The sequence below is a fragment of the Colias philodice genome, chromosome 23, assembly GCF_061535455.1.
Source record: "Colias philodice isolate Cphi_HAF_F1 chromosome 23, ilColPhil1 Martin Lab GWU primary, whole genome shotgun sequence".
NCBI classification, from domain to species: Eukaryota; Metazoa; Arthropoda; class Insecta; order Lepidoptera; family Pieridae; genus Colias; species Colias philodice.
Genome location: NC_143108.1, coordinates 5,735,567 through 5,758,573, shown reverse-complemented (window position 1 = coordinate 5,758,573; position 23,007 = coordinate 5,735,567). Strand labels below are relative to the sequence as shown.

Below are 23,007 nucleotides of genomic sequence, written 5' to 3'. Positions count from 1 at the left end.
CTATAGTATTAATATAATTAGATTTTTGGTATTCTAAAGTTTCCTTATTATTTATTTTTATGATTAAACTACTATTCTGTTATTTTCAAAAGTTTTCTTTAAATTATACACGACTGTTTGGTAATTTCGATATATTTTGTCCCACTTTCTTCAATTCATTTCGTTTTGATAAAACTGCGTTATTCAATTTTGGGGCAGTAAAACCTTCACGCAGTTTCTTTACATTTACATTAATACTTGTTACATTTTCACTATTCATATACATTACTTCTTTATTAACCAATAATAAATTTTCGTTACTTTTGACTTTTTCATTTGTCGTAGACGATAATCCCGCGTTAACTATACTGTCTTTACTTAATTTTGTTAGTCTGTTTCTTTTATCATTCGTAACGTTATCCTCTGATCTATTTTTATTATTTAATGGTTTCTTACTGAGTATATTCGTATTTTTAATATCTGCTTTGCTGATTTTTTCATTTGTTGTGGACGTTAGACCGGTTTTTATGATTTCGATTTTTTTAGTATTACCTTTAACATTAATATTATTGGTGTTTTTAATAATAGTTTTGTTAAGAGATTCAGCACTACACGTAACTACAATATCGTCTTTATTAATTCTTGTATTTACATTTTTGACATCTTTTGGTTTCGTTTTGAAATAACCAGTGAGTTTATCAGACCAATGGCTACCTTTAACAATACCTACATCTATAATTTCATAATCATTATCGATAGTTTCATATATATTTTCCTCTATTTCATTTGTTTTAGTTTCTTCTTTGGGTGTTTTATGTTTGAAGCTGAGTAATTTTGTGAAGGAGTTTGTATATTTTGGAAATTTAAATTTATGTTTTTTGTTGAGAGGACATGTAATGGGTTTCTTTAGTATTTTGTTTACGTACGTTTTCCTTGGTTTCTTCCACCACAGTAGAACATTGTGCCTTGTGTAGTACATGAGGAATAGTATGAGCAGAATCGTCGGTAATATTCCGAGGAATATGACATACATCGCCACCATGAAGTTTCTTTGCACTGTGAAAGATAAAATTTTATAAGTGTTAGTTAAAATTATGTATATGTCGCAGGCAAATTGTACAATTTCCTCTGTTTAAAAACGGCGTCTGTCACTTTACAAACGCGCGGCATTTTGTTATATGTCGAGAATGCGTAATCAGAAATTTTTGGTTTGGATAAGGGGGTGGGTTAGGTTAGGTTCTTGTTTTTAAAACTACACAGAAATTGTAAACGGCGAGATTATACAATTTGCCTGCGACATATATATATATATGCAAGCTTTATTGTGAAATTAAATCATGAATAAGTTGTTTAGTAGTAGGTAATCAACCAAGTATAATATGTAGAAATGCTTACTCCAACAAAGTTATAATTTGCTCAGAAAAATAATACGTATTTGTACGCTTTACGATTAATAAACTAATAAAATACCTACAATGTTTCATTCTTTTAATATTGTTATAAATAAAAGCCTCTCTTTTTTATTGAAATATTTTTTTGAAGTGAAAGTTTTTATGAGTTATTTCGAGAGTAAAATTTCAAGGTCGCGTTATGGCAATATATGGAGTAAGGCGACGAATTTGCTATCTTTGAATCTAACCGAAGAAGTTTCACTTCTGACACGTGTAGTCAGCACACACGCGCTTTTTTTAGTTTTGTGATATTTTTTATACTTACGTGTAGAATCAGTGGCGGGTCCTGAATCAACGGAGCCCCCAGCCCCGGGCAGAGCACACAGAGGCGGGGCGAAGCCCGACTCGCAGTGACAGTGGCCTGGAAATAACATATTTATTAATTATAATGCAGATAAAAATGTTTTTATATGGTAAATGATATTCTAACATATAAAATGATCTAAGACCTTAACCTTCTTAAATATTATATTGTTATATTATGTATGTAAGTAACCTAAATTATTTGTTTCATTTCATTCAGCTGTGCCCCGCGGTTTTACCCGCTTATTGCTCCGCTCCTATTGGTCTTAGCGTGGTGCCTATAATATGTTGACCCGGCCTGTTATTAATATTCATGCAAAATTTGAAGTAAATACATGCAGTGCTTTTTGAGTTTAACCTGTTTAATACATACAGAAAAGCAAACAGCCAAAAATCTAAAAATTATATTTTTGGCTTCGATATCGATTGTAGATCACGCTCCAAGTGAAAAAAAAATCAATGTACAATTTTGAATTTCCTACGATTTTATTATATTATGTATAGATTACCTTCAGAATTACACACGCCGTGCCCCGAACAGTTGGACGGGCAGACGGCGGTCTCCTTTTGAGCAACTCTATCTATCACCGATTGAACCGGCACGCATTTTGTGTTTAAACACATCTGGAAATAAATAAATAAACTCTTTTAAATAAATATTTCTCTAATTTAGCTTTTCCTTCAAAATAAATATGTATGTATTATATTCTCTGTTATTTTTCATATAATATGTATTTTGTTTATTCTCTATTATCTTCACTTTCATTTCCGCCCGTGTACCTATAAATCATTAATTCATTATCCTTTACCTTGGGCAGCCTGGAAGAGATCGCTGATAAGCGATAAGGTTGCCTTATGTGCTATGCATGTTTTCCATTTCTTTTAATATTATGTAATTAATTTGTAATGGTACATTAAGTTGTTAAATAAATAAATAAATCGTTTATTTTCCACCAAATTTGCTACATAAATTAGTTATAAACTGTTTTTCAGGAGCCTGTGTTCACACTAAGTTGTATTATACTAATCGATAATTCATTTCTTTAATTATCTAAAAATAAATGGAATGAATGTATTTTCTTTAGAGCTAATGAAAAAAGAATTATCAAAGTTATATGAATTTTATGTCTTCAAGAAGTTTATGTGTAAAAATACACACTACTTATAAATAAGTTTTTTTTAAGTGAAAAAAGATTTTGGTATTGCTTGGCACATACGCTCTTTTTTTTCTAGAGATAAAAATTTATAAAAGTTAGATTTTATTTGCTCTATGGAAATTGGACTTATTGTATACTATAGAGATATTCAAAATAAAAATATATAAAATATACATACCATATTATTCCCACATTTAGCACCATCGGGCACCATGCCGGGGTCCACGTCGCTCAGTCCCAAATCTACCATTGCCGTTCTACATGGTATTATTGTACCTGGAAAGTTTATTTTCTAATAAATTAAATAATAAAAAAATTATGTTAGCTATATAATAGATAGGAAGGTTTATGTGTGTAATTTTTTCTGATAAAAAAAAAACACAAGTGTGTTGGTTAGGCTTTTTTAAATAAAAAAAGTATTATTTTTTTTTACTTTTAGGCATGAAAAAAGTAATTATGTATTTTGTATATTGCTTATGTAATCATAATCATCTTACTATTTTTTAATTTGATTATATAAAACAATTACTTATGTCCATACAATATAATTACAACCAGTTTCGATCTTTAGGTAAGAAAAAAAATTAGATATATAAATGTAGCACAAAAATGTCATTTTCTTCTTCTTTTTTAGAAGCAACTCCCGATCCCAGTGAGGATGAAATATCAAAAATGTCATATCACCACATTTTTCCTAATTAAAGCTCAACTAAACTAGCAACACAAAAAAAGACGGGTAGCACTCCGGGAGTGCCGGCAGAAGTGAAAACTTGATTATTAACGTTGAGCATGTTTGATATCCGTCCGTCTTACGCTTTTTCGATCAGGTCACGTGTCCTGACGCGAGTTTAAGATTTTATACCCAACGCCGCTAAAGAAGTTTTCACTTCAAAAAAACACAATATTACAAAAAGAACTCACCATTATTATTAATAAACGTGGCCGAAAGCCAAGCAACAGACTCCATGCCGAACTCGAGCCGCTCGTTAAGGTGTCTACACTGCAGCAGGCCGCACAATGCGTGTGCCGGTTGGCACTTGTAGTACACTGAAGAGTCTGAACGGGCGTAGCCGCAGTTGCCGTTCCTGGACGAGCAGTGGATTGCGAATTTTATATTAAACTCAAACATTTATTCAATTAGACTTCTTCTAGAAGCACTTTTGAATCGTCACAACGTATTTTTAACCGACTTCAAAAACGGAAAAGTGAAAAATAAAAAAGATTTGATATTATTAATTACTACATATTATTTAGATGTGCTTTTTTTTTAAATAAGTTTGAAGTCGGTGCCAAGTACTAAGCACTTAGTATTAAGCCCGTGCACCGACATCAAGCCGGTGTAGCCCGTGTACCTTTTTAGTAAACAGCAGATCTAAATAATATTTAGTAATTAATAATATCAAATCTTTTTTATTTTTCACTTTTCCGTTTTTGAAGACGATTGTTTTTAACGTAGTTATTTTTAACATTTACCATCGATCCAGAAAACAGTATCTATGGAGAAGAACCGGCAAGAAACTCAATAGTTGCTCAAACGTTGTTCTGCCTTACCCGATATGCAAGTAAAAATTGATGAGAATCGGTCAAGCAGTTTCGGAGGAGTACGGTTATTAACATTCTGACACGAGAATCTTATATATTTGATGATTTTAAATGATTGGCCATGTAGAGCAATGGGTATAAAATTGAGTAATGTGTTTTGTAATCGAGTTTCTCAAATAAATATACATACTTATAGTACAAAATATTAATGTTTGAATGTTTACACGTATCGGTCTCTGTTACAAAATACAACCTTATGTACCCAAGTACATAAAAACTAAAAATCATGAAAAACATAGGTTTAACAATAAATATATCACATACGACAAACATACTTTAAATTGAAGCTAGTTAAAATAATAAATAACTCACTTATCCCCTTTAACATTCATCGAAGTATAGCATCTTGTATCCGAGCTGTCCGCAGTAGAGCCCCACAGCAACAGGCACTGGTCCTTGTGTGTGCGACACCCACCACGCACACAATACGCCTGTAATTAATATGTTAAACTTGGTAAGAATTTTTTAAGAATCCATACTAATATTATAAATGCGAAAGTAACTCTGTCTGTCTGTCTGTTACTCAATCACGCCTAAACTACTGAACCAATTTTCACGAAATTTGGTATGGAGGTATTTTGATACCCGAGAAAGGACATAGAATTTTATCCCGGAAATCCTACGGGAACGGGTTTTTCTTTGAAAACGCGGGCGAAGCCGCGGGCGGAAAGCTAGTAGAAAATAAATCGAACACGGAAGACGGAATTCGAACCCGCGTCTTTCTGCCTATGGTTGTATTTCGTGAGTTTTACTCGATTATTATACACTAACACTTCATCACTTACACTACCACTTTAACTTACATTTAAAGTTTGAAAATTTTTAACGGACTTTAAACGTGATTCATTCATGATATTATTTATTTACGTTTCAAAAACAATACAGCGATCGTGGTCACGGGGAGGGAATTAATAAATCGTTTTTTTTTAATCCGTTGAAATTGACAACGTTTTTTGTAAGTGATAAAATGCAAAGAGTAAGTGTGAACACATAATTATGTGAATTTTTTTTAATTCTTACTAGAAATAGTGCAGGGCATTTTAATTTAAAATGCCCTACACTATTTCTAGTTCTTCTTTCACTAGTTGTACTGTTTTCATTATATTTGATAATTATAGTTCCGTGCAAACTACTGAAATTTCGAAAATTAAATTTTGGTCGATCCCTGAAAGCTTTATTACTTACCACATTACCTTACCGTGACATTATTTTACCCATCTAAAAGTTTTACTATTTACCACATATTTTTACCATTTACCAAATACATTTACCGAACTATAAAATACACATTACCTGATTATTAGAGCACGGGGTGCCGTCCATTTTGAACACGTCACTGGGACAGAACTCCGAATGTCCCGTACAATATTCGGGCAAATCGCACTCTTTGTCCGCTGACCGACACACCGTGCCCGCTGACTTTGGCCGACATGTCTGCAAGTTTATTTATAAACTATAAATAGAGTATTTATATTGTAAAAAGATGATAGAGAGTTTATCAATTGATTAGGGATGATTACATTATTATCTATACTAATATTATAAAGCTGAAAAGTTTGTTTGTTTGAACGCGCTAATCTCGGGAACTATTGGTCCGATTTGAAAAATTCTTTCGGTGTTAGATAGCTCATTTATCGAGGAAGGCTATAGGCAATATATCATCACGCTACGACCAACATGAGTGGAGCCACGGGGGTGAAACCGCGCGGAGCAGCTAGTGTATGATAAGACTTAGACAACAAGACAATCAAATTATTTTCTTTATTAATCTGTCCGTTACATATTACTTCCATAAACGTACTATAATAAATGTATATAAATTAATAAATTTATGACTTTAATACATATTCCATACATTTTCGTAGTCGATAAAGTCTCTACAGTATTTAAACTTTTCTGATTGAATGAAGTAAACTTATCAACCATCCCCCTACCCCACATCAATCAATCGATTAACCATCAATCAACAATCTAACAATCAATCAATCAACCATACTAACAAACAATCAATCAACCAATCTATCAACAATCAATCAATCAACCAACCACTGTATCGCAGCACTCGCCGACCGCACAAGTCGCATTTTGCCATAACGAGCAAGTCGTTACATCACAGCACGCCGAACAAGAGGGTGCGGGGTTCAATCCGCAGTCGCATTGTTCCCCGGGCTCTACGAAACCGTTCCCACAGGTCGGCGATTCGAACAGGCGTTTCGGTTTGTTGCTGGAAATTACATTTTAATATATGAAAAAATGAGAACGTTGGGTGTTCAGGAATAGGCATTTCTCTCTGTTGTATTTTGAAGTGAAACTTCTTTAGGCGCGTTGAGAGTAAAATTTCAAGGTCGCGTTATGGTAATACCGTCACGTCATGGTAAGGCTACGATTTTGGTATCTTTTAATCTTGCCAAAGAAGTTTCACTTCTGACACGTGTGCTCGCTACGCCCTTTTTTATATTTAAAGCTCTATGTTATTTATAAAAATAAGACAATAATTGTTAATCCGGCAATCGATTCTGCCGCGATTCGAACTGTCATCGATGAAATTGAAATACAACGAAATGTTTAAAAAACAAAGCTTTGATAAACATTTTAGAAAAGCTTAAGATTGCAAGATAATATCAGTCAAAAATAATTATATCGTGAGCGGTCCAAGTTTTAAAATTTGTGTGTCGTAATTTACCACATACAATAATAAAATAAAATCCATACAATTAAACGAATTACACCACACATATAACGAAAATATTGAAAGAAATCAAATGGCTTATAGCCGCCCATTGTATATATTTTATTTTATTTTTTTTTTCATTTTTGTATTTCCTTACTGTGTATACAATGAAGAATAAATAAATAAATAAGCTCAGAACGGCACTAGTATACACACACATACACACACCATAGATTTAACAATAGATAGACTCACCGCAGACAATAATCCATGCCCCTTTCAAACGACAGAGCCAACGATCGCAAACTACACGACGACCAATGGGAAGGCGTAACTGACGTACTAGAAGGGCTCATAATACACTTTTCTTCTGGACATTCGCAATCCACATCTGTGTCATGCTCCATACCAAAATTGTGGCCCATTTCGTGCGCTATTGTTATGGCCACTAGACCTATGACGTCAGAGTGGTTTGTGGCCACGCCCCCGGAGAAGTTGAACGTGCAAATTGGTCCTTTGAGCGCTTTGCCGACGACGCCATCTTTGAATTTTTGCCGCCTGTGTATACGTAAAGATGGAAAAACATTTTATTGCTGTAATAATAATAGCGCAGTTTAAGGAAGCTGTAGAAGTATAACACATGATAATACAGTAAGTGGTTGTGGCCAATTTCGTGTGCTATAGTAATAACAAATAGACCTATGACGTCACGAAAAGTTGAACGTGCAAATTGGTCCTTTGAGAGCTTTGCCAACGACGCCATCTTTGAATTTTTGCCGCCTGTATATAAAGGGTGGAAATACATTTTAAAGATGTACTAATAATTCATGTACAGTGTGCAACTGCACATCAAGTAATAAAAATGAAATAAAATACAATTTGAATATTTCTTAAATAATGCTTTTCCCTCTTCCTGATCAAGCTTTGGAAAGTGAGAAAGGAAAATGTGATCAGGTGAAAGAAATATCTCCGAATTATGACAACTATCCTGAAAGTGTAAATTTTAGAGATTTGGCTTTTGTATTTTCAACTCTTCCAGTACAAATGTACTTATTTTCATTTTTATTAAATAAATAAATAAACAAAAACTCACGTCAACAAATGCGCATTGTCATTAGGTATATCCCTGACCAATCTCTCGCGTCTATAATGCAGGAAGGAGGTGAGAGTCTTATCGCCGTCCTCTTCTAGCGTTATTTCGTCTCGCTCGCTCCAAACGACTATACCGACTAGTGCTATGAATATATTTAGTGGGGCGTATACCTGGAATAAATAAAGTGAATATTGTTAAAATATAGTTTAGACATTGTTATTAGGGTATTTACCCAATAAGCAAGAAATGATATAAAAATGTAGTTAGTATGTTCGACTGGGTATTTTTGCTAGACGCTAAATTTGTCGGTTCGTTCGTTTTCATGTCTAGAATAGGAGAACACTTTTTAATGCAACAATACAAATGTATAAGTATACGTTGACTTTTAAATTATCTTAGGAATGTATACAAACATATTGTGTATTTATAATTGCAATAATCTGTTTGTCCGTCTGTTTGCCATGGAAAATAATTATTTTAAAACTTATTTAGAGCTGTTCAAAAATTATATTGTCATTCTAATCAACATGGACAGTTAGTATAAGATAATATTTTATGTAATTACTTATAACATACTCACAGAATTAATAATATTAGCGACATCCTTCAGCCTATGATGTATAAGGCTAATACTTTCACCATTCGCTCTAAACTCTCGATGATCAGCAACAAGCACTAATTCCACATATCTGGATAGTTTGTTGGCGTTGAACGGCCCTCGCACTTGTATCTCTTCGGCGTCACGTTTGTACTGAAATTTGTATGGGATGACTTTATATGGGATGTACATTTGTATTGGAAGACTTTTCGAGGGTGTACAATTGTATTGGAAGACTTTTCGAGGGTGTACATTTGTATTTATAGACTTTACACGGGAAGTACGTTTGTATTATAAGACTTTACAAGTGTTGTATATTTGTATTCAAGCACTTTGTAAGTGACGTACACGGTACATTTGTAACAAATTATTATTAAAGCTTTGAAAGTGTGATAGATAGATAATTTCTGGTAGTATGTATGTATAAGCATAATAAAATAATATGTCGTTTCGGACGACTACAAGAATCACCACTTTAAGACATTCAACATTCGATTATGCCTAATAATCCAGAATTTCAATTCTTGCTAGATACTCGAAAAGTCCTGAAAACTATCAAATCTAAAATATACCAACTTTCCTTTAAGAAAAATTCCTATAAATTATAGGCTGGAAAAAGCTATATTTGTTAACGCAAAAGAACAACAAACATAGTTTTATCCACTCCTAACTCCAGAAAACTATTTTACACAAGTTTCTTACCCTGGAAGTCCTGCTAAGCTTTAAACTCTTCTCCTTTTCATATTTATCCATTAACTCCGGGTCATAGCTTCTGTTATTCGTGACTCCGCCCGCGTACCCACACTTAAAGTTAGTGCCCATATCTGTATGGTCGTAGACGTAGTGGTTCGAGTCTATTCTGTTGTCTGAAAATATAAGTATTATTATTGTGGTTATTTTTATATGTATTTAGAAGTTGATTTGTACCATCGGAAACAACTACAAGGGATTTCGTGGATACTAAGTCACGGTTTCGCAAATACCTCTGAACGATAATATCGAGCAAATGTCACGTTTTTACGTAGGAATCAGTTATTGTGGAAATTCAACAACGGTTCCGCATCTTTAACGACCATGCAATCAATTTAAAAGATATATGTTATATATTACAAAAATTCTTCACCGATTTTTAGATATTTCATACAATACAAAATATGGCGAGATTTTGTTGATGTGTGTATATTTAATTATTTAGTATCGTTTTTCCAGCCTGTCTTAGCCAGCGTAGTGCGTTAATAACTCAGGCCCCGGAACCACAGACACAATAGAAAATCTATTGTGTTGTGGACCGATCGGGCCGTTCGGGGCTCAATGGGTTAATATTTCCTTTGAGCCAAAGAAGTAAGAGTTAACCATCACAGTAAACTACTTAAGATACCTATTCCTCCAGTGAAAACAAACCAAACCAAACTAATAATTATGTGAATACCTTCAGCCGGCTGTATATACTTCATGGTCCTGCCATCGTATATAACCCCGCTGACCCCGTGGCACGTCGACACCGCGGCCCACGACCCCTCGCGACCCCGCACCGTGCCAGAATACTGGCAAATGTCCAAATCCTGCAAAACATTAGTTATGTATCAGCAGTTTTTGGGGTGATTTAATGCCGTAAAGACTTTGGACGACATAAAATATGTAATATGCAAATACTGCAATGCGATTTTGTCTTACATTTCCTGTATTGTGAATAATTGAATGCAGCTTTTGTAATAATCTCTTTTTTAACAAAGCTTAAGCTTTAAGCTCAAAACATAGTTTTGATATTATATTTTGTGATGTAGTTCGCCCTTTATAATACAAAAAAGTATTCAGTTAATAACAAGTCACTTCTTAGCTCTACTTTAAAAAAATCAAACATACATTTAATCAATTACATTTTTTAGACGCTCCTTTGAATCTTTATCACTACATAGTATAAAACAAAGTCGCTTTCCCTGTCCCTATGTCCTTATGTCCCTATGTCCCTTTGTACGCTTAAATCTTTGAAACTACGCAACGGATTTTGATGCGGTTTTTTTTAATAGATAGAGTGATTCAAGAGGAAGGTTTATATGTATAATAACATCCATTAAATAGTGAAGAAGTACTGTTATTTTTGAGGTTTCTAAAGTGATGTCGTAAAAAATTACATTTTTTCCGCTTACATTGCAAACGCAGGCTGAACCCTACGAGTTTTATCAAAATAATGTACTAAGTATTATACACATTAAAAAGGTCTACAGAAAAGTCCGCGATGGTATATGTCTATCTCTTATGGATAACCCACAATAACATTTTTTTGTCATTTACTTTTTACGAAAAATAATGGCTAATTTTCGATGCGATTTTAACCAATACAGCATTAATCCTTAACCAATTAAATACCTTGAATACATTGTTCGTTTAATATAGATCTATATGGCCCTTTACACCGTATGATTTAAGTGAATATTTTCGAAGATATTACAGATTTAAAAATTGCGGGACGTAGCGTTTGCGGCGGTACCGGCCGGCCGCCCGGCTATCTATTTAATACCCGTACGAAGTCGGAGCGGGCCGCTATGTTTTTATATACAACGTTCACAGTTTTTCTGTAGTGTATAAATAGTATCAGCATTGCACCCGTGCGAAGCCGGGGCGGGTCGCTAGTATAATAATATTTACTACCGTGTACTTGTTACTACTATTACTTTTTAATCATAACAAATGTATCTTATTAGAACATGTAGAAACTTATTAGACAAAATTTCATATCTCAACTTTACTATATGTTGAGACATGAAAATAACCAATTATTTTCCACCGCAAGTAAGTCATTATCACCATCCATCATACACACCTCTAAACTCGGTTTCTCCGAGACCATTTCCCCGTTCCTCTGGTACCTGACCACGTGGTCACCAGCCACTAGACCCTCGTTCAGCCGAAGGTCGAGCACGTAGTCCTCGTTGTCAATGTTGATGGTCAACGTCACCGCTGGGTGGTGAATGCCGTCCTGAAAATGTAGGGCGATATATTGAGTAAGAGTTGAAGTAATATAAGTAGAAATATAGAATGGTAAAGTAGATAGTAAGATTAGTTTTATATATTCAATTATTAGTTTATTACTTGCTGAAATATCATTAAAAAAAATATGCTAAGCTGCCTTAGTACCTATCACTATAAATTAACAAAAGTTTCGGGTACCAAAGCAACAGTAACATCAAGAAATATTTTTTCTATATTGAATGCATAAAAGTTAGTGTTCATAGACCGTTAGCTGGTTTCGTATTATCTTGCAAAAAAAAAACACATAAGGATAATTAAATATTTTGAATACTTATAAAATAAAAAACTTTCATTCTAAGAAAAAGTAGAAGTAAAACAATTATCATTCAACGACATAAGAATATGGAAATGGCCATATGAGATTTCATTTAAAACTCATCCAAATACGGAACAATACACAAAAGAATCTTAATCTAATTGTATGCAGTATCCCCTTCGCGTGCTTTTTACCTTTGGAGAGCTTAAAAAATAGCCTAGGGTTGTCAAAATTGAAAATCAAGTATATGTTATTTATCTACAATATAGTTTTATACAAAGAGTAACTAAATTGTTATATTTATAACTAGGTTTCCGCCCACGGCTTCGCCCGCGCAGTCAAAGAAAAACCCGCATAGTTCCCGTTCCCGTGGGATTTCCGGGATTGCGTCATTTTCCCGGGATAAAAAGTAGCCTCTGTCCTTTCTCGGGTATCAAAATATCTCCATACCAAATTTCATGAAAATTGGTTCAGTAGTTTAGGCGTGATTGAGTAACAGACAGACAGACAGAGTTACTTTCGCATTTATAATATTAGTATGGATTGTGTGTTTATTCAGACACAAATACGTAAAATTTTCAAATTCTAATTAGGTTATTGAATCTGATAAAATATCGATATAATTCGCTTTCTTATTCGCAAGTCCAATCGAGTAGAATAATAAATAAAAATAGGTACATTAAGGGCCGATTTTTCAATGCTTGGATAAAACTTATTCGTCCAATAAAGTATTACAAGATAATATAAATGTCACGTAAACTGTCAAATACGGGCAATTAGAATACGTTTTTAAAATGGTAGTTATATACATTATTCGACGAATAAATTTTAACCAAGGATTGAAAAATCAGTCCTTAATGAATTAAAAATGTTGTAAAACTGACATATTTACATAAAAAATCGACAACCCTATTCACACCTATTCAATACCAACCGTAACAACCCTAAACAGCTGCATAAAGAAAAACAAATAAAATGTTGACGTTTCATTTGAAACATTTATATCGCAATGATATATGGACCGAGGCTTTTAATCTTAGAGGTCAAAAGTATTTGACCATATCCGTCCATTGCAAAAAGTGTTTGCGAAACTATAATTTAAAACAAATTAACCCGTATCAAGTTTAATTTCTTGGTAGTTTGGGCATTTGTATTGTTTTAATAATTTTTTAATTTTTATTAATGAATAAAATCTAATCTGATGCCTCTACTATGATTAAAATGCGTAGATATAAGACAATAGTCATAGAATATTTATTTAACAGAATCGAAACTTTTCTGCATGCAAAGACTTAATTTCTGAGTAATGACGTCAAACATATGAAACTGTTATATTACATATTACTAGGTACATATATGAAAATACTATACAATAAAACTATATGAAAATTATTAATAATTTTATAACCTAGATTGCTAGCTTTATATTGTGATCTAATTTATTACGAGACTAGGATATACGTGATCATAATAACAAATCCATACTAATATTATAAAAATATAAATGCGAAAGTAACTCTGTCTGTCTGTTACTCAATCACGCCTAAACTACTGAACCAATTTACATGAAATTTGGTATGGAGATATTTTGATACGCGAGAAAGGACATAGGCTACCTTTTATTGCGAAATATGTACCACGGGCGAAGCCGGGGCGGACCTCTAGTATTTAAAATAAAACAGATGAACTAAAACAGGACGCTAAGTTCCTAAAAGCCGGCTACTCACATGCAGCAGGGGCAATATTGAAATTGCACTCTTAATTGGCTCCTTAATTGTGATGTGTATAGGCAAGCAGGGGCAATTTAGGGAACAACTGCAGAAATTGCTCCAATCACCCGCGCCATGCAACCGAGATTGTTCCAATATGCCCCTGCGGCAGCCTGGCAGGTACGTGAGTAGCCGGCTTTATGAGTCAGATTTTCCTTATAATTTTTTAAGATAAATGCTAAATCACAATTTTAGGAAATATTATTTCCCTTAAATATTGGCGTTATTAAAGCTGTAATGAGTTTAATTTGAATTAATCATCTACCGGAAAACATTCAAATATCCTCTTTTTATCGTATATTTTAACCAAAATCAAAACCTCACCGGAAAATAATATTCTAAAAATCTAGTGCAAGGAAAAGCATAACAAATATTAGAGTATGAGTAATAATTGTTGGAATTATAAACTAATTTCGCAATTTGGATCAAGCCTTCAACCTTCACGCTGGATTAAGATAATTTATTTCTGATAAGGCAAAACGAATGGCATTTTAAATTATTTTTTGTGCAATGATTAAACTGTATTTAGAGCTTGTCTAACAGCGAATTACATTTAGTTATTATTATAATGGAGTGACGATTTATTCGATCTGTTTGCTATGGGAAAACTTTTCGAAAGTTTTGAGGCTTTTTGTTGTTAAAGAATTGAAAAATAACCAAAAACCTGAAACATTACTGTGTTTACTTGACCACCAGATATTCGCAGAAGCAGGAAAAAACTCTCTAACGGCCCAATTTAGCCGTTAAATGAAGAGTGAAACGTGCAAATGTGTAGAAAACATGAAAATTGTCAGCTATTTAAATTAAAAAAAATCTTAAACATAATTATTATTATGTCATAAACGACTATTTCAGAAGGAAAATTTTTTTAATTTCTTAAAGAATAATATTAAAAAATGTGTGCGTGTACTAAGGTACACACGTAAGAAGTGAAACTTCTTTATGACCTTATTTATCAAAAAATAATTTACTACATATATATGCAACTTTACATAAATACGTCAAATCACGCGTGGTAGGGATAAGACAAAGATGGCGCGTAAAGGAAAAATGTCACGCGTAACGATGCATATATGCATATGCACAAAATTTTTTCCAACCTCGATAAAGAAGTTTCATTCTCTTCAATAACGCGAATACTCTGTCATAACTCATAAATGATATATATAATAATAATACTAAACTAGAAAGTAGAAACGTTTATTTTTCTTTTTAATCGTATACTTAGTACTGACTTTCATAATATGAAAATAATGGCAAGTGCAATAAAGTGACGAAGCGAGATTCACAATTTCACTAAATTATATTAGGTATGTTTTCTTTTTTTTTTTCATTGGAATATCTATCTATACAGCGGAAAAGCAAAAAATGTATTAATTAAAAATGTCGAATGAGTCATAATGACCTCGGAAGTGTTTAAATAAATATAATAACAATAGTTTTTCTATCATATTGACATTTTATATTATTTCCGGAATGCCAGATATTATTATTATTATTATCTAGTGCTGAAAATAGACCAATGGCATAGGAACTAGCTTATCCTTTAGGAAGGAAATGACATTTTAATATCTGTTCGCATTTTGTTTTGATTTTCAATGCTATAAAAGAGATATGTTTATAGAAAAAACCATAATTTTTCTTATTTTATAGAAATAAAACATGGGATTTATAGAATCCTCATTTGCACTAAAATGACTAGTTACCAATATTATAAAGTGCGTCTCTCTACTACTCTTTTACGCCTGAACAGAATAAGATACAGTTTGATATAGATTAAATAGCTAGAAATATATTCTCTACATTTTGATGTAATAAGAAATCTCAAAAGAAATTAAATAGTTTATGGGAACTTTTATTTCACAAAAGTCGATCGGCCTAGTCATTCAATTAAATGTGGCCATTCATTGAACGCGCCAGTCATTTAATCAAATAGCAAATTCAACCAGATGACTGTGACATGTTTAATCGCGCTATGTGCAGTGGAACGCAGGGGAGAGTTGTTAGAGTTACAGTATCGAATTTCAACCACAAGACGATTTTGGTTCACATCATTTTTAACAGGTATTAATTAGGTCGAGCTATTACTAAATAACTATGTAAAAAAATCTAAATCTATACTTAAATGTTATAAAGCTTAAGAGCTTGTTTGTTTGTTTGACCGCGCTCATCTCAGGAACTACTGGTCCGGTTTGAAAAATTCTTTAGGTGTTAATTAATGTAAAAGTAATCTATTACCGTATGTCTAGTGGTTGTGATCTCTCGCTTGGTTCTTGCATGATGCAGGATCGGTCGCACTATTGTGTGCCTGGCAAATTCTGGTGCCGGGCTTCCTGTAACAAGAAATTAATTGTAATTAGTTATTTAGTTGTTATCAATTATTAATATGGATTTTGTTGGAATGATCACACAGATTAAACTGTTGAAAGTATACGATTTTAAGTGTACCTACTTGATAATGGATAATCCATACTTAATATTATAAATGCGAAAGTAACTCTGTCTGTCTGTCTGTTACTCAATCACGCCTAAACTACTGAACCAATTTTCCGAAATTTGGTATGGAGATATTTTGATACCCGAGACATAGGCTACTTTTTATCCCGGGAAAATGACGCAATCCCGGTAATCCCACGGGAACGGAAACTATGCGGGATTTTCTTTGATTGCGCGGGCGAAGCCCCGGGCAGAAACCTAGTCGTCTATATTTTGAAATAAAAAAACATCACAAAACCTCTTTTAAAATATACCTACTGACCCACATTAAACATATAAAATATATACGGAAAGTGGGGGCGAACCACAACTCTACTTGCCTAGTGTTTTTCTGTTTAACGAATCGAACCCACGCCTAGCAGTGGGTCACTTAGTATCCCAATAAGATTCCTGACAGGTTTGCTCATCAACATAACAATGTGCTGCGCGAATTTGTCACGAATTATCACTTCGGTATACATGCTTCACATTCAGTTTTATAAGAAAAAAAATTTGGCGCTTAATTCGGTGAGCATATATTAGTCAGTTCAACATTCGAAGGTAAAAAATGGACATTCAGCATTCAGGTGGTTCCGGGCGAGTAGCTAGTAAAAAATATGCAGTAGAACAAAGCAACTTTTTGGAGTCATTTAGAAATATGGATACTAAGGAAACTTAGGATGCAATTCCCACATTTTTTATATGAAAGAAGGCAAACACGAGCATGTGGATCGCCTGGTGGTAAGCAATTCCACAGCCCATAGGCATCTTCAGACGTGTCCGAAGATGTGTTGCCGACTTAACTGGACTACCCCTTCCGAAGAGGTTAACAGTAAGATAGTTTATTATAAAATCTAATAAAATAATAATACAGGAAGAGAAAAGAAAGCCTAGTCAGCGTCAAGTAGAAAAGTTTGCTCGTCACACCTGAACAATTAGACAGCTTTCGATGAAATTTAACATATTCTTATTTTAAAACAACTACAGGTAAATTAGCTTGGAGAAATTTTTGCGTTTGTAGTAGTGTATGGTCAGCAAATAAAATAAAACAACATTTTATTTTTAGTTTTTATGTTATATATATAAGGGATTTTAAATTAAACTAAGTATATGTGTTTCTCCTCTGAAAAAGATGAGACTTTATTTTAATATTTGCACATTTAACATACAATATATAACTTCTACATTAACAATGTTACTAAAATGAAAAATTTACTAACCTGAAAAAGAAACGACATTTAAAGTTTAATTCTTTAGTTTGAGAAGTCAAAGGCTTGCCTCGACCATGTTTTAACTCTGGAGCCATTTTGAATTAACAATATAAAGTTACAACACTTACACACAAATTAAACACTAGTTATGACTTATGGCCCTGCCTTCATACAAAACTGCTGAATACGCCGTTCGCACGGGAATAGAATGTGGATGCGATTTCCCTTAGTTAGCATCCAAGCTTACGTCTTTATAATTATTAAACTGTATAAATTCATTCTTTAACTCCGGTCTGCATCGTGCAGACATGGGTGTAAAAGTATCATTTTAGCTATTAAATGTAGTTTTTAAGTACATCTGAGTTTTCATTTGGGGCCTCCGGCTGCGGGACATGTAATTCACTTCAACAAATATTATAACAATAATAACAAATAATAACAACAATCAACAAATACAAAATTTATCAATTAAACTACGTACATAATAATTATTATTTTTGAATGAAATGTGTGCTTTATGTTCTAACGGTACCAAACGACTGCACGTGACACCTGCGGACAGCGTAAACTGGTTTATTCTGGTTTTGTGCGTGTTTCCACTTTCCACTATCAAGTGACGATTTATTTATTTGTTTTGTTTCGTAATTATTATGATCAAATATTAATTATGAAACAAATTATTATGGACACGATATTTTATTGTTTCACGGTAGTCGCCTTGTCGTTTGCTGAAGGACGTAAAATTGAATGATATATTTTTTTTTATAAAGTCAAAACCATTTTCTTTCAAATAAAAACTTGTTTTTATTGAAAACAAAAGTGTTGCTAGGAATAAGTATAAAATTAAATAGTAATGTTAGGATATCGAAACATTTTTGTATAGGCCAGAACGATATAGTGGAAACGCGCTCTAAGATCTGAGTAATATACACACCACTACATATGCAAAAATTTCTCCAAGCTAATTTACCTGTACATACTCAACATTTTGAAGTGAAACTTCTTTTTCGGGGTTGGACAAAAATTTAGTGTAACATTTTTGCGTTACGCCGTACGCGTGACATTTTTCCGTTACGCCGTACGCGTGACATTTTTGCGTTACGCCATACTCGTGACATTTTTAAGGTCATAAAGAAGATTCACTTCTTACGTGTGTACTCTAGTACACGCATACAGCTTTCGTTTAACAATGTGGTTAAACACACAAATAAAAGTCGCATGACTAAACGGCATATAAGCCCAGCTTAGTTCAGTTCGTGCCTAGATAAAGATCGATGACATAACAATTGTCACTTCATTTATCACATCGCAATGGACATATGGGTTGGTACGCTTATTTTAATTTCAATTTTTTTGTATAATTCGTCGATTTTTAATAATAGTGAATTCTTATTACAGAACTTAAGATCTGTGATAGGTAATAGTATATAGAAGAAGTGCTTCTAGATTTTGTTAAACGGAGTACATATTTAAATTTCCATACCGAAAGCTTTATAACAGATGTTTTTTTTATATATTTTCACAGTTACAGCTAGACAAGACATTTTTGCACATCTTTAATTTTATATGACCGTATCTTTGAAACTACGAGTGGTGGGTAACCTACCTAATGCTACGGACAAGAGAATTTTATTGAAACTCCAACTTCAATAAACCGCTCTATTATCCAACCTCATAACTTAATTTAACAAAACATACATCATTTCCATACAACAATACACACTGACAAACAGTGCTACATGTCGCCAATAAACGTTCATACACCCAGCTATTCGTATAATAATTATAATAGCCATATAAATTACAATAGATAACTGGATGACGTCACAGTTCACTACAGCGACGAGGCGACCGCCACACGCGTTGTTTTCGACAATTATAGACCGACCCATTTTTAGTTAATTTGGCTGATAATTGGCACAATGCATAGATATTATTTGGGTACTTTATATTCTGTATCCACTATCCATATTCCATACAACTTTTAACTGTGAAGTTACTTATACAAATGATACATTCTTATATGCAAATACTTAGTTAAAACTTTTGGAACTATGTATTTTGAAACTGCTGACTAAATAACTTGAAGGACACACTATTTTTTTTTATTACATAATTTAATTTAGTAATTTTCGTATCAGTATTATAATTTATAATTTCTAAATATTAAAAACCAATAAATACCAGACAATTGAAGTGTTGATTTTACATCTTAAATGTACATATAATATGTGAAGATTTTAAAAATGCACGCGATCCAACCCACCCGCGGCGAATAATTAGAAAAATATCTACTTATAAACAAAATTTAATTATTGATACCTATTAGATATTTTTTTAATCCGAGCATGCATTTTTTAACATTTGCAAAAATAGTCATCGTATAAATGATTCCTATTTGGCTTTCGCATACCAATTATGCAGACATAACATACAGTTTGTTATAAAGGAAAATTTTACACTATCGTTATAGGAAATGAAAAACAATAACATTGCAAATAACTGCATTGTGGTTAAATTAATTGTGCAAATACATGTTATTTTACTGTAATTACTGAGTACTCATTATTCTGCATATACCTACAACAATAATAAAATATTTAATTAACTTTAATACAAGCTATGATACATATAGCTAATTAAAGTTGAGATATTAAATACATATATGTATATAGATAAAATTTATATCTTTTAAACTAAATGAAAGTGATTAAAGTAAAAAGCAACAGCTAGAAGCTTAAAATCATATAATATATATATTGCCGCCTCAATTAAAGGAAAAAACCCGTCTTCAGCTACCTACATACTTACATAATTTCATTGTAATCGGTTCAGTAGTTTTTACGTGAAAAAATAACAAATATCCTTCCATCCACCCTCACAAACTCATAACATTAGTAGGATTTTTATCATCGAAAATATAGTAAACCATAATTTAATTCAAATCCTACACAATCAATAAATGACTACTATCTAGGACTAGACTAAATATATGTCTAGAAATGTAGTCAGAGAACATTTCTAGGTTTCCTATAGAGATAATACCTTGATAAGCGTTGATTTACGGGATATAGTATCGCCATTCGCCATGTCTAAGTCTTAACGGGATCTAAGTGCCTAAGATAACGGCATATGAATCACTTTAAAATATATATTTGTACTGCTTATAAACAATTTTAAAACGTTTAAATATAAAACTTACTAGCGGTCCGCTCCGGCTTCGCCCGTGGTACCTACATGTTTAAACTATCCTATCTCTCAAGTTGGATCGAACTGCACATGGTGTGCGAATTTTATTATAATCGGTTAAGTGGTTTAGGAGTCCATTGAGGACAAACATTGTGACACGAGATTTATATACATATACATATTAAGATTAAGATATAAAAACGTAATGTGTGTTCTACGACTGAACGGCCAAATCGATTTAGAGATAATTTAACATGATGATAGTTTAATTATGCTATGATTAACATTTGAAAAAAGAAAATAAGCTTTATAGCCACTGATCAAACATTGAAAATCTGAATTTTCACTTATAATACCACAAGAGCTTCAAAATTATCGGGTATTTTCCGATAGGTTCGTTGCAAACAAATGAAGGAGTCAAGTTCTTAGTCAAGGTTAAAAATTCACGAGCGCGAAGCGCGAGTGATTTTTCCTGAAAAACTTGACAACTTTATTTGTTTGCAGGGAACCTTGAGGGAAATGCCAGATAATTTTGAAGCTCGTGTGGTATTCGGGAGATTATTTTTCCGTCCCAAATGTCGGCCAATAATTTCACAATTGAATTGAACCTGGTCAGTTTGACGTCAACGACCAGAGAAAATTTTCAAAAAATTATCAGTATAATACCATGTAGGTTGTACCACGTGACGTCGAATGGTGCAATTCTATTGGTCGATATTTGGGTCGGAAAAATAATCTTTCTTATTAGTTATGCCCAAAAACAGAGTGTTAAAATGTGATGTTTGCACACTTTATCACGGAAAACCGCAGGATGCAGATACATATTATAAAATTTAAGTATTATTTAACCAAAAGATAACATTATTAATAAGGAAAAATACCAAGTACTTAATTGTAACTATAAATCTTTTAATAATTAATGTATTAAATAATTAAATAAATAGGATTTAAAATATTAATATTCACACATTGATAGTGCATATTTTTATCAAAACAGGACACTTGGCTGGAATCACCCATGTAATTGAAATGTAATTTCACAATGATTTACCTTACCTTATTAGGTATTCACATGAATAAAATAATAATATTTAATTTTCAGATTAGCTCAAGCTATAATTTAAGAACTATCAGTACAAATAAATGTAGGAAGGCATAAGAAGAATGAAATTGCATTACAATGTTTTCAAATAAATTGATTTAACTAGTACACAATAAACACATTAAAATATACACAACAACAAAACATATTAATCCAAAACATAAACAAAAATTTATAAAACAAAGAAAACTTTACAAATAAAAATACCTACGAAATTGTAACAAAAACAATCAACTTTATAGATATTAACCTCCTATACAGGTAAATATCTATCAAACACATAACATACATATAAACTTACATACATATTATGTACATATACTACTTATATTAGCTACGGTGCAACTTTTTATATACGCCCTTTATGTAACACTATTTCTATCTCATTATGATTTCCTGGTACATTGCAATGATACGTCTGGTATTTTTATTATGTTTACGTTTAATTTTTATTTGTTTTATTGTATTCGATACACGTGTTTGATAGTAGTAAATAACTACTGTTGGAGCATGAAAACCCGGATATTAATAAGCAAATTCTGAAGTCACATATTAATGTTATTTTTGTTGCTTCATAGTTAAAATAATTATTTTACGATCAAGTATTAGGAAGCTCTGTAATAAACATTGTGATGTATAAAACTAGTGCCTCTTTTATTTTTTCTTTATATCGATAATCGACTACAAATTCATAATAATCCTACTCTACCAAAAACTAAAATAAATGCGAAAGTTCAAGAGGATGGATGTATGTACAGGATTGTAACTCTTTCACGAACTAATCTTTCCATCAGGTAATAACATCAGCCCCCCTATGCAAGTACGTATCTACAGCTTACGTCAATCTCATACATTCGTAGTCTATTCTATTGAACGCTACGCTAACAGAAAGCCACTTGCATAGGGGGGCTGATTAACAGATAAGCTACAGAAATATATGATTATGACAGCGGGTTCGTCCGCGGGAAAAGCCGCACGGTACAGCTAGTACAAAATACATAAAATCTTTATAAATTTATAGAATGCGGAAGATAACTAAGCCAGTTTCCTTTGTCCTCAATGGTAAGTTCATAATTGAATAGAGTCAAAAGTAGCCTGTTGCAATCATGATTCATAAACAC

At 32.7% G+C, this 23,007-nt stretch overlaps 1 protein-coding gene across 1 annotated transcript in view; it reads right to left on the bottom strand.

Moving 5' to 3' along the window:
- The window catches only part of Meltrin (disintegrin and metalloproteinase domain-containing protein meltrin), a 78,631-nt gene that overhangs the window by 6,000 nt on the left and 49,624 nt on the right, over positions 1–23,007 (bottom strand). Inside the window, exons 2-16 of the mRNA XM_089709849.1 lie at positions 16,148–16,242; positions 11,676–11,831; positions 10,284–10,416; positions 9,557–9,720; positions 8,837–9,007; positions 8,257–8,426; positions 7,419–7,721; positions 6,539–6,716; positions 5,786–5,926; positions 4,805–4,923; positions 3,812–3,975; positions 3,069–3,166; positions 2,243–2,357; positions 1,696–1,791; positions 906–1,035 (exon numbers count right to left, since the gene is read on the bottom strand). Of these exons, the coding sequence (XP_089565975.1) occupies positions 906–1,035; positions 1,696–1,791; positions 2,243–2,357; positions 3,069–3,166; positions 3,812–3,975; positions 4,805–4,923; positions 5,786–5,926; positions 6,539–6,716; positions 7,419–7,721; positions 8,257–8,426; positions 8,837–9,007; positions 9,557–9,720; positions 10,284–10,416; positions 11,676–11,831; positions 16,148–16,242 (2,233 nt within the window). The remainder of the gene's footprint in view (positions 1–905; positions 1,036–1,695; positions 1,792–2,242; positions 2,358–3,068; positions 3,167–3,811; positions 3,976–4,804; positions 4,924–5,785; positions 5,927–6,538; positions 6,717–7,418; positions 7,722–8,256; positions 8,427–8,836; positions 9,008–9,556; positions 9,721–10,283; positions 10,417–11,675; positions 11,832–16,147; positions 16,243–23,007) is intronic.